This window comes from Populus nigra, chromosome 2 (genome assembly GCF_951802175.1).
Source record: "Populus nigra chromosome 2, ddPopNigr1.1, whole genome shotgun sequence".
NCBI classification, from domain to species: Eukaryota; Viridiplantae; Streptophyta; class Magnoliopsida; order Malpighiales; family Salicaceae; genus Populus; species Populus nigra.
Window position 1 is genome coordinate 37643045 of NC_084853.1, and position 12538 is coordinate 37655582.

The 12538-nt window shown below is 31.5% G+C and overlaps 1 protein-coding gene across 1 annotated transcript; it reads right to left on the reverse strand.

Annotated features, from left to right (window-relative positions):
- Nucleotides 1–2610: 2610 nt before the first annotated feature.
- On the reverse strand, nt 2611–7716 carry LOC133682597 (zinc finger CCCH domain-containing protein 3-like). Its single transcript, XM_062106007.1, has 7 exons — nt 7099–7716; nt 6221–6390; nt 5996–6049; nt 5191–5307; nt 4770–5081; nt 3378–3653; nt 2611–3176 (listed from the first exon to the last, which is right to left on the reverse strand). The coding sequence occupies exons 1-7, from the start codon at nt 7166–7168 to the stop codon at nt 2835–2837; spliced, it is 1341 nt and encodes a 446-aa protein (XP_061961991.1). The 5' UTR covers nt 7169–7716; the 3' UTR covers nt 2611–2834.
- Between the last annotated feature and the right edge of the window lie 4822 nt (nt 7717–12538).

The window sequence follows — 12538 nt, forward strand, 5'->3', positions numbered from 1 at the left end:
ATGTTTCATTCTTATGTCCGCATGCGTGAAAAAATTCATCATCGGAAATGGGGTTACCATGCATTCATGCATTTTTAATTTAACTATGTATTTGCTTTTTTATATATACATGAATGTGTACATATTTGTTTTTCAAACTAGAATAAAAATAAATAGATAAAATATTTTATTTTTAAAGATTAATATCAAAGTTTTTTATTAAAAAATCAAAATCACTTAAATATTATTTTTTCGGGATTAACACTAAAATTCTTTATTGAAATTCCAATTCGACAAAATCTTTTAATTTTATAGATTAACATTAAATTTATAATTTTATTTTTAGAGACCAATATATTTTTCTTTAAAATGAAATAAAGTAAGTCATAAAATAAATTTAGAAAATAATTCAGACAATAAATAGCATGCATAGAATATATTTAAAATAAAACACATAACAAATGTAATTTTTTCGTTTGAAAATATGCGGTAAAATTAATGTTTATTTTTCTTTAGCATAACTAATTCATTAACTGAATTTCTAAAAATAATATTTAATTTTACATTCTTAGTTTTTTTTAATTACTAGATAATTAATATTTTTTTGTTTTAATTTCAAAGAGTTCTATATTTATTAGGGTGTTTTATATTTATCAAAGTGTGACATAATTAACTCATTATCTAAATCTAAAAAATTAACATTTAATTTAACATTCTTAGTTTTTTTAATTGCTAGATACTTACTTTTTTTTATTTCAAAAGTTATATATTTATTAGGATGTTGTATATTTATGTGACATACTATAAAGTCAAGTGTCCTTGTAGTGGGGTCTATTTAGGAGTGTGGTTACAATTATTTTTAAAAGTGTTTTTTATTTAGAAATGTATTAAAATAATTTTTTATATTTTTTTTAAAAAAAATTTGATATCAGCATTTCAAACGATCTAAAAATATTAAAAATATATTAATTTAAAACAAAGTAAAATATAAAAAAAATTAATTTTTTTTGAAAATATTTTTAAAACACAAAAATAAACAGAATAAAAAATAAAACAAAGACTGCAACACATTTTACGGTGTAGACCACATCGTCCAGAACAATTTATCAATCACTTGAAAAGAAACCAAGGACCGAAGATTTCTTACAATGCGTTAGCTTTCGGACCAAATAGTTAAGGGACTAATAGAAAAGGAAATAGAATAACACTTGAATTTTTTGAAAATTGAAGTTGAAAAGGGAAAAATTAGAATTTCTTATTCTCTAGGAAAACTAGTTTTCCAAATTTATAGAAAACATATTTTAAAATTCTCCATAGCTTTTTTTTTTTTTTACTAAACACACCTTAAGTTACCCATCGCAGATTATGCATTCTTTTAAGATAGAAAAATAGAGGGGAGTATTTTTTGTTCGGTTTGGTTTTTATTTAAAAATATTAATTATTTTTTTTTAATTTAAAATCAAAACTGAACTGAAACCAGTTTAAATCAATTATTTTCAGTTTGATTTGGTTAATTAAAGAAAATATTAAAAAAACCAATTCAATCAAGTTATGGTTCAGGTGAAGGGCAAGTTGATGCCAACAAATGAAGAAGATAAATGATGAACTGATTGGTCTAAATGACAAAGATTTCAATCGTGTACAAAGTGCAAAATAATAATCTAAATGACAAGAGGATGAACTCATAAAAAACCCAAAACAACCTCTAAAATCCATGAAAGACTATTTCTAATTAAATAAGATAACAAAAATTAGGGCAAAAATATTCTTAATACGCATCTCTTTTATGCAAAAAGAAACAGCAAAAAACGTTTTCTATCACTTCATCTTTTGTTTGTAAATAATAATGATGGAATATACAATATGAAAGAGAGAGAGAAATTTAGGGCAAACATTTTCTATCCCTTCATCTTCTTCTATCACTTCATCTTTTGTTTATAAATAATAATGATGGAATATACAATATGAAAGAGAGAGAGAAATTTAGGGCAAACATTTTCTATCCCTTCATCTTCTGTTTATAAGGGCTTGAGTTTTGAATCTTTTGATCTAGAGAATCAAAAAATAATGAGAGAATTAGAGAAGGAGAGTGGTGAGAGAGGGAAGACATTCGGGAGAGGGGGCAGCTGAGAGCAAAACATTAGAGAAGACTAGGAGAGTGATGAGAGAGGAAAGACATTTGAGAGAGGGGGGCGGCAGAGCTGAAGAATTGAGAAGTTCAGTTTTAGAGTATCCTTTTATAATGGATTTAAATATTTGTTGAACCGATTCGATTCAGTCTAGTTTAATCAGCTTAATATTTTAAATTAAAACCGAACCAGTTTTTTTCTTAGACTTTTTAATCAGTTTGTTTGATTTTATTTTTTAACTTAGTTTTTTCAGTTAAACTTTTTTAAGTTTTTTTTATTTAATCGATTTTTTTCTCACTCACCCCTGTAGAGAAATAGAGGCTCATATAACTTAGCGCCCAAAAACCAGGTCATTATCCTAAAGATGGTACTTGGTTCTCCCGTTTACAGTCACCGCAGCTAAAGTATTCCGATTCACAAGGCCAATATTTCATCTGTGCAAGGCAGTGGAATGTTGTTTCTGATGGATATCACTGAAGAAGAATAAATCCAGGGACGAATATTACAAATTTCACCTGCATTTTATTCACAACAAAAAATGCCCTTCCATACTCCCATCATCTTTGCTCAACACATTTTCAAACCACGTATCACACTCCGCAGAAACACAGGTGAAAAGAGGGGCTGGAGGTACTTGTGACAAAAATCTCCTTTAAGAGTACCAAGTATCAAAAAAAAAAAAAATTACAAACCAGAACAAAATGGTGAGACTTGAACTGAATCGAATTAATCGTGTGAAGGTTCTGAAGAAGCCTGTGAAGAGTGTGGTGGTGGGGAACCAGCTTGCTCGGTTGGATCATCTGAAATCTTTGTACTTGTATCAGGATTCTGATGCTTATTGTAGCTTGCACCATCAGGATTGTGGATCAAATCAGGGAGTTTCGACAAGGTAACAGGAGCTGCTTGTGCCATTCTTGGATAAGTTATCAGAGATGAATCCATTATAGATAAAGATGGCAGGCTCAAGCTATAGTTATAAGGATATGTATGTAAGGGGTGATCATATCTGCAGGTTGGGCCGAACTTGCAGATTCCATACATACTGTAGTCGGGACACACGGCTTGCCCCTGCACATTAAAGAACAGCAAGAAATCATAGCAACAACATTCAGTGTCTCGCCATATAAACTGGTTTTTTTAATATATAAATAGTTCACCAATAAGTTTAGGATGCCCACTAAATTGAAACGACCACAATTATTCAGTAGTGTTATTTCATGTAATGTACTGACTGCATGCCACCAAAAGTTATGTATATAGAGAACTTACAGGTCTCGAGGGAAGTCCAAGCAGGCCCATAGTATTGGTTGCTAGCTGTGCAATCCTTTCTTTTGGGTGATGGTACTTGCAGTCAGAACCATATTTGCAGGTCCCAGTGCTCATAAAATGCCGGCATTCTGGTTGACCAGGTCTCTCAGGGAGAACAGGGCTGACTGTTGATAACAAGTGCACTTGCCCACCGGAACCAGAGTCACCTTGGTTCCTGGAGTCATAAGCACGATTGGATCCCAGAATGCTGGAAGAGGACATTGGATTCAAGTTTCCCTGATTAACAAATAAAACTGTGACGAGGAAAAAAACAAAACTCTTCCCCCAACAAAATGCAAATGATAAGGAATAACTAGATGCAATATTAAAAGAGCCAATGGGTAAATAAATATAGAGAGTTTCTATATAAGTTTCTTTTGGCTACATCAAAGCCGTGTTGCAGTAAAGCTACTGCATGCATATGCCCCAGTACTAATTTATTACGTCTCAGAGCCAGTTCCACAGGTTTTTTTATTATTGCTTTTTGAGAGAGAGCACTACCTGATGATTTATCATTTATTGCATCCAATATTCTTTAGACAGATCAGTTGTTTATCTAGAAATAATCATTTCCCTTTCATACTCGAATTTCAATTCAAACCCACATGAGAAAAAATAATTAAATCCTTTATACTTTTGTGTTCGAATCCATCCTATAAGTACTACTGTTCGAGATGGAGCCCGAAACCCAACCACTTCACACCTCCGAAACAATTGCCTTTGCCAGATAATAGCAAATAGGCAATTAATTCTTTGATGTTGGATGCAGAGGTATCATCCTATAACTTTCTTCACATTAACAATGCAACTCATTCAAAAACCGATTCAGTCAGCACAACAGGCTCAAGCCGCTCAAGTAACTAATTTTACTTCTGGTTTTGCATTGATCTTCTTATGTACCAACTCCAGATTAATATATCAAACCCCAAACCAAAGAGAGGAAACTGGTAGAAAAGCAGAAATATTTATTTCTCAAAAGCAGTAAAATCAGATCATTAGATCTTTCAAGATTTTTTTTATAATATGGCGCAGTTCATGCTGCTTCAAAACAGCATACCAATGAAATTCAATCACACAAAGGGAACTAGAACATAGTGCGAAATGGCATGCATTGATTATTGGCATCATAATATAAAGATATAAATTCTAACCCACAAAACTTTGCCATTCAACTCTGAAACAACCAAGATGCAATGACAAATCATTGTCTCTAACGCACACAGTTTTTCCATTCAATAGTAAAGCAACCAAGATGCAATGCCAAATCATTGAAAAGCATAACCTTCCTTGTCAGCATGCCACATTTATGTTAATCATTTATGGCAAAAGAAATTTTAGAAATCATCTAGTTACCACATAGGTGTTCCAGCCAGGGACAGGAATGATGCCTGGAGAAGGAGATACAACAACAGGCATATAAGCTTGTGGACCTTGTAAATTTGTGCCAGACATAAGTGGTGCCCTTGGTAACGACCATGTTGGAAGTCCACCTACATAAGGCAGGCCTGAAGATGGCACAATTGGTGATCCTGTAGATCCAAAGGCAGCAGCTCCAGTTAGGGAGAAGCTAGTTCCCAATGACGCAGGCTGGGGGTGGTGGAATTTGCATGCAACTCCAAATTTACATGATCTGGTCCGCATGTAGTAAGGACATGATTTTTCATCCTAAAAGTAAATATTTCCAAGTTAGAAAGTGAATTTATATTGTCTACAGCATTTAATAAATATTAGGAAATCCAGGAAAAACGAATTTAATCCAGGTGTCAAGAAACACCTGACGCATAGGAAGACCCAACACGTTAAATGAAACTGGTCCTGCACCATTCCTGTCTCTTGGATGATGATATTTACAAGTAGATCCATATTTGCAAGTCCCTGTCTTTAAATAATACTGCAATGGACATTATGAAGCAGAAAGTAATAAATTACAAAGTTTTCTAGAAAGCATTCTCTTACAAGAATTTAACAAGTACTCCCTCAAGGAGGAATTCCTCGTGTTTACCAATAACCACTGATAAATTATTAAGCTTCAATTCAATCTCCTCAATCTCATAGAATTCCAAACAGATGTACTGAAGATCAAGCCCAATCAAACTCTTTCACTCTAAATCATGTGTAATTTATTATTAATCTAAAACTTCATGAGCTTCTAAAAAGAAAGGCTCAAGGAGTGCACTGAGAATAATGTAGTATTTGACATCAGCCATCGTGGGTATCTCAAACAACCAAAAGGCCATCCCTTTGTGGAAAAGCAAATATCAAACAATAAAGTCACGCAATACAAGTATGATTTGATCTAGTTTAATAAACAAATGAACTGACAGGTGGTTGATAATATATACCCATGGTAATATAAGAATTTCTCCTCTTCCATTGGAGCCACAACAAAAGTGTACTATTATCAATTTACCAAGATAGCAAGCAAGAGAGAAGTAATAAAAGAGAAACACAATATACATACGTAAACAAGCCAAATCTTTTTGTTTTTCTTTTTATGGAAAATTCCCATGGTCATCAATCACATGATGCTCAAAATGGGGTGAGCCTTTTTTCATGAGACAGAGCGGAGAAGAATTTACCCCACAGTCAGGCTGTCCAACTCTCTCTGGAAGTTCTTCTCTCAATTGCGCGCCCTGTACAAAGAATAACAAAATTAGAACCACAAAATATAAGGAGAAATCAAGGTCAAAAGTAGAAGATATACACATTAGATGGAATATAAACCAAACTTGCTTAGTCCCACTGAAACCACAGATATGAGCCAAAGAGAGAATAACAACTTCTAAAGTAACAACGCATATTACCAGTGCAGCATAAACAGGATGATTAAAGCGACAATTGCTTCCATAACCACATAATCCAGTCCTTAAATAATATCCACAATCTGGTGCACCAGGACGATCCGGGTATGGACTTGATTGAGCCATACCCCCTTGATCTTGATGATCATGTATTTTCAATCGCCAAATTGCTTCTGCAACACATAAAAGGTTAGAAAATCAAGTTAGAACCACTCACGGCCTCCATAAGGATTACATCATTCACTACGGCACCAGTAGCCACAAACCCACAGGAAACCAAACATCAAAAGTTCAACGCACTCCATTTGTAACAAGTTTGTACTTTCCAAACGAAAAGAACTATAACATGGATTATACTACTATTCACAAAATAACAAACAACAATGCCTCAAAAAGAAGCCTAAATTAAAAATTTGTTAAGAAACTAAAATCATTCAAGCAAGTAACAAACTTTCCAGCTTCATCAACATATTGATCATAATAGGGATCACAATAAACAAAGTGGAATCTGCAAAAGTTTCATTTCATCAAAATACAAATAACATCAAAGCCCAAAACTCTTAAAAACCAAAAACCCACCAGTGATCAAGAAATTTGATAAGAAACTCAATAATAACTTAGCCTGAAACATCTAACATGATCACAAACAAAAGAAAAACACGAATATAAAATTACAGTTTTCCAGACAAAAAAAAAAGTAATTTGTAACATGTTCTGTAATCAAGCATTTAAAGCATTGTATTTGCTGATGACAACAGAAGCAAACTACCAAACCATGATCACATCACTTTAGAAAAACCCAAAAAGGAAAAAGAAGAAGAAGAAGCAGATCTTCACTGCTTAGAATAAAGAGTGCACGGAAATATGATGCTACTACCTACCTTCAATGTTTTCAGCGGATTGATTTGACACAGCATTGCTCTTAACCTGCCTGTTGTTGTGGTCTGGCATCACAGCACAGTTTCTATAACACAATAAAAAAGCGTTTATTTTATCACTAATTTATTAGTAAATTTCAGCTTTCACTTACAATCAACAATCAAAACCACCCCCTAATTAACAACCCAATTTTTCATCCCTTGACACAAATCCCCAAATACCCAAAAGAAAAGGAAAAATGGGTGTAATTCTGAAAGAAAAATGAAAAAAAAAATCAAAGGATGTGTTGTGTGGTGCTAGTTATGGAGGTAATGTGAGTGAAACACAGGGATGACAATAGGTAAATGAAGAAGAAGAATCCAATAGTCAAGAAATCTAAGAAATATATTCCAATTAGATTTATACAAAAGAGAAAAAATTCTCTTCTTTTTTTCTCTTTTAAGAGTGTGAATTTGATTTTATTTATTTATTTATTTATTTTGGGTGGAGTGATGATGAAGGGGGAAGGAAAGTCGGGATCTCTTTGAATGTGTGTGAAACCAAACAAACAAATATGTGTGCGTGTAGTGTATACACATCAAAGTAAGTTTCTTGCTTTCTCTTCTCCTATTTTACTTGTTCTTTTTTCCCTCGTCTCTTGAATTTACGATTTTCCTCCGAGGCGTGCTCTCATTTTATTACAGTCATTTAAGAATAGAATTGCCGCTGATTATTACTTTCTGTGAAAGGAAATCCTCTCGACCGTTGATTCTTTTCGTGAGAAATGGATCCCCGTCGTGCAAGTCTTATATTATCTACTCTTATATTTGGGTGTTAGATTACCATATTAGCCCTGGTGCTTAAATTTATCCTTTATTATTTCTTCTCACGTGGAAATTTTTTTTATCGAATAGTAAGTATAGTTTATGCAAAACAGATTTTTTTCTGAATAAGTTTAAAAATATTTCCTTACATTACATTAATATTGTGTGTTCAAATAATTAATTATGGCTTTTTAATCCCTTGTAACTCTTTGCAAGTCATTCATGATAGGGAAATTGTGATGTTAAAATTAAAAATGGTGTGTTTCCATTTTTAGCATCTAACACATGCTATTATTTATTTATCTGCACTCCTGTTGTGGAACAGGTCATCTCATTGTCTCATGATACAAAAATAAAAAAAATTATAAATAACCTGGGAAGTGTAGTTTAATTAGTCAAGCTTTAAGTTTGTTTCTTAAAAATCACTAGTTCGAGTCTCACAAATCTCAGAGTCACTAGAGATTTATATGGTCGTTAATTTCAGGGTCTATGAAATTAATCGAGGTGCACGCAAGATAACCCGGACACCCACGTTAATCAAAAAAAATTATAACTTTAAAATCTGTTTGGGAGCGCGGTCTAATTTATTTTAAAATTTTTGAAATTTTTTTGAAATTTCTTTTGTTTTTTAAATCATTTTAGCTATATCAAAAAATAAATTTAAAAAAATATTAATTTAATTTATTTTTAAACCTAAGAAAACATTTTAAAAGCCATTTTAATTGATGTTCTAGAAACTCTAGGTCAACCACAAAAAAATTGCATTGGAAAGTTCAAATGTGAAAAAAATACTGAAAAAAAAGACAGGAGTATATCATCAGGCCAGCTACCGTTTAACATGACATCATGAATAAATACTCCAACAAGAAAAGCAGAGGGTATTCATGTCTTCTTACTTGACATAAATGGACACAAAAGTAGGCGTGGGTTTCACGGTTTAATAAAAACGGGAATCGTCACCGTCAAAGCGCGCGAACTCGAGGGGGCGGCGATGAGATGCGGGCCATCGGATTTAAATTCCTGGTGGGACCCAAGTGAAGTTCCAACTGCTGATTCTCAGAGAAATGACAATACTATCCCCATAGTACAGTTATTTCTTATTAGAAGATGGTGATGTAGGGGCATTTGCGTCATTGAGGACGTTAAAGGCGCCAAATCACTGAAAAATATCTCCTCGTCGATTAATTTATGGGTTTTGTTTTTTTTTTTTCTGGCTGTAGGGAGAAAATGTGAAAAATCGTTGCCGTTAATGGGAGAGTGACATGGACCGTTGGATCTAAATTTCTTTCTTTTATTTAATGAGGTAATGGGACCCATAGATCCCCGGGAAGTGGAAAGAAAAGAGCTTGTCTCGGATTCGCTGCGTGGAGGAGGGAAGTGGGTCCCGACATTTATCAGATTGTTATGGCCAATTTACTCGCCGAATTAACAACCGACGGGCAACAGATGGCGCCCTTTAAACAACCCAGCATTTTTCATTTTTATGTTTTAAAAATATTTAAAAATAAATTATATTTTTATTTTAAATTAATATATTTTGTGTTTTTAATGCAAAATAAATTTAAAAAAATATTATTTTAATATATTTTTAACAAAAAAAAATACATTAAAAAATAATCGCGAAATCAACCCACCTGTCAATTATGTCGAATTAAAATAAATAAATAATCATGAGAAATGCTAATTGGATGAGCAGGAGAGGCGGGGCTCATGTTTTATAGATGATAAGGCAGCAGATGGGCACCAGAGATGCTTGGATTATGAACAGTAGCCTGTTAGCGTTCGTTTTGAAAACCCCCCATTCTGTGGGACCACTGGTCATTATGGTTTTCTAAACCACATGCCACGAAAAGGCCATCCTTAATTTAGTTAATGTGGTCGTGGCGACTCATGATTGGAGCGTGTTACCATCCCATGTACTGTAATGCATTTAAAGCCTATTGGTTACACGCAAGCACTTCCACTCCCACCAAAACATGGACAAGACACTGACACTTGTTATAGCACCAGCTCTAACACCCTTCACTTTGGTCAAGATTAAACACCGCATGGGATGGTAGCTTTCTCATGCAATCCAAATTCTAGTTAATATATCACCCGTTATATTAATTCGTTAATTTGTCGTTCCTGTTTTTTTATTTTTAAGTTATAAGAATGTTTTTTAAAAAAATTAAATTTTTTTAATTTTAAATTACTTTTTCTTTGTTATTTTCTTTTTAATTTACTGATGTTAAAAATAAATTTTTTAAAAATAAATAATATATATTATTTTGATGCATTCCCTAAAAAAAATATTTTTAAAAACAAGAATGACCTATTATATTTTTAAATATAGAAGTGAAGTAAATGCTTTCAAACACGTTTAAAATTATATTATATTTCTTATTATTTTAATATAACTATGTTAAAATAATTTTAAAAAATAAAATAAATTATTTTAATATATTTTTAAATGAAAATATAATATTAGTGTGTTTTTTTTAAATTAAAAATGACTTCAATTATAAAAGCAAGATCCTGAAAGGGTACTATCGTCCAGCTGAATTAATTTTGGCCCAGGAAATCTCTTGCCCCCTCCTAGACACTGTCAGGACATGAAGTGGGTCCCTAAAAAGTGAAATTATTTCGTAGGTGTCAGGTTATAGAGAGGGGAGGTAGATACTAATCGTACCGAGCCTCCAAAAGTAAATGCAATTGCGTTCATCAAACGCGTCGTGTCAAACAGATACAGATTGATTTTTCCAGGAAAGCATATTTTACAACGTTATTTTAGTTATTTTTTAAAATATTTTTTATTTAAAAATATATTAATACAATATTTTTTATTTTTTAAATTTTATTTCAAATAAATAATCCGACAAACACTAAAAAAATTAATTTTAAATTTTAATTAAAAAAATTGAAAAGCAATGTCAAATACCCTTTAAATAAGTTTAAAAATATTTATTTTTGTGGTCTTACTGTGATTTTCAAAAAAAATTAAATTCTTTTTGCTTTGGAATAATTTTTTGTATTTTTAAATTTTAATATATTTTTAAATAAAAAAAATAAAAACAGCCGCTAACGATACCATGATAAATTTACCTGGGACTGTGTTGGAAAGAGGAAAAGAATTCTCTTTGCCTTGCTGAGCACACTCATGACCTATCTAACAAACACGTCAACAACATTTCCTGGTGAGAAACGCTGCCACTTTGACCTGACCAATAATCATTTCTGGGGGTTGATCCAATTTTTCCACGGCAATATTATTTTTTTTAGTTTAATGTAGATATTTGGATGTATCTCGACTAATTTTATGGGTCTTGAAATTAATGACTATGTAAATTTTCATTGACCATCATATAAGCAACCATATAGTTTGAATCTGAGACCACAGAAAAAATAAATCTCTTAATCCCAAACTTTTATTATTGGATAACCACTTAAATAGTTAGAATATTATTTTTTTATGTACTTTAGTGGTGATTGTTATTTTTTAAAAAATATATTTTATTTAAAAATATATTAAAATAAATTTTAACATTATTATATTAAAATAATTAAAAGTATCAAAAGAAATTAATTTAAAATATTTTAAAAATACAAAAAAGGGGACTTCCTCTTCCTCTTCAAGTGCCATATTTGCTGTCGTCAGTCTTGTGATTGTTGACTATAACGACCAATCCTTTCGTTTGCTTTCTCTCTGGTTTCACTTGCCCACGTGTGAACACGTATGAATAAGCTTGACTGCCGATCCAAGCATAGCATTGTTTAGATTACCCTCTCAAAAAAAAAAAAAAAAAAAAACAGTGTATTCTTTTAACCAATTTGTTTAGATTGCACTCTCTTGTCTACTTAGCTAAAAAGTTGTTCTAGTGTTGTAGGATAGCTTGTACAGAGAATTGTTTGTATATGTGGTTGAATGTTTTTTTAAATTATTTTTTATCTCAAAAAATATTAAATTTGTTTTTTATGTATATTTTTAATAGTTTTGATACTCTAGTATCAAAAATACAAATAAAAAAATAAATTAAATATTATTTTAATTTATTTTTAATTAAAAAAACATTGCATCACATTGCATTAACTTTTTTATCCCTAGTTTGTGTTTTTAAATAATAATTTATGTTAAATTTGAGTGGAACTTGTTATAAAGTATAATTAAAACAAAGGCTAAAAAAATTCAATCTTTCACTATACACCAAGAGATGAAATGATCATTTTTCCATGCAAACTCACTTAACTAGATATTAGGGATAAAATTATCTTAGTTCATTTGACATTCTCGTATTGATAGGGAGCAAATCATTTATTAACATTTTAGATACATAATAAAATAACTTAAATACTTTTAAAAGCAAAAAAAAATATTCAAAAGCTTTTTGATCTTTTAACGCCTTAATTGCAAAATAAAATGTCAACATTGCCTTTAAAAGCAAAAAAAAAAAAACAACATACAAGGATTTTTTCATCTTTTCATCATGATTTTTTAGTTATAATTAATTTGCATGACGGGCATTTCAATCCTCTAATACAAATAAACTTTATTAAAACAATAAAAGCAACATGCGACAGAAGGTAGGAGGTATCCATACTTTTTAAACAACACATGCAGCATCTCCTAATGATCAAATATTATTCTCCATGACAGTGTTGG

Coding starts and splice junctions, on each gene's coding strand:
- LOC133682597 (XM_062106007.1), bottom strand. CDS start 7,168: ATGCCAGACCACAACAACAGGCAGGTTAAGAGCAATGCTGTGTCAAAT. Junction 5,308..5,995: donor TTGGACAGCCTGACTGTGGG/GTAAATTCTTCT, acceptor TGTCCATTGCAG/TATTATTTAAAGACAGGGAC. Junction 5,082..5,190: donor TGGGTCTTCCTATGCGTCAG/GTGTTTCTTGAC, acceptor ATTTACTTTTAG/GATGAAAAATCATGTCCTTA.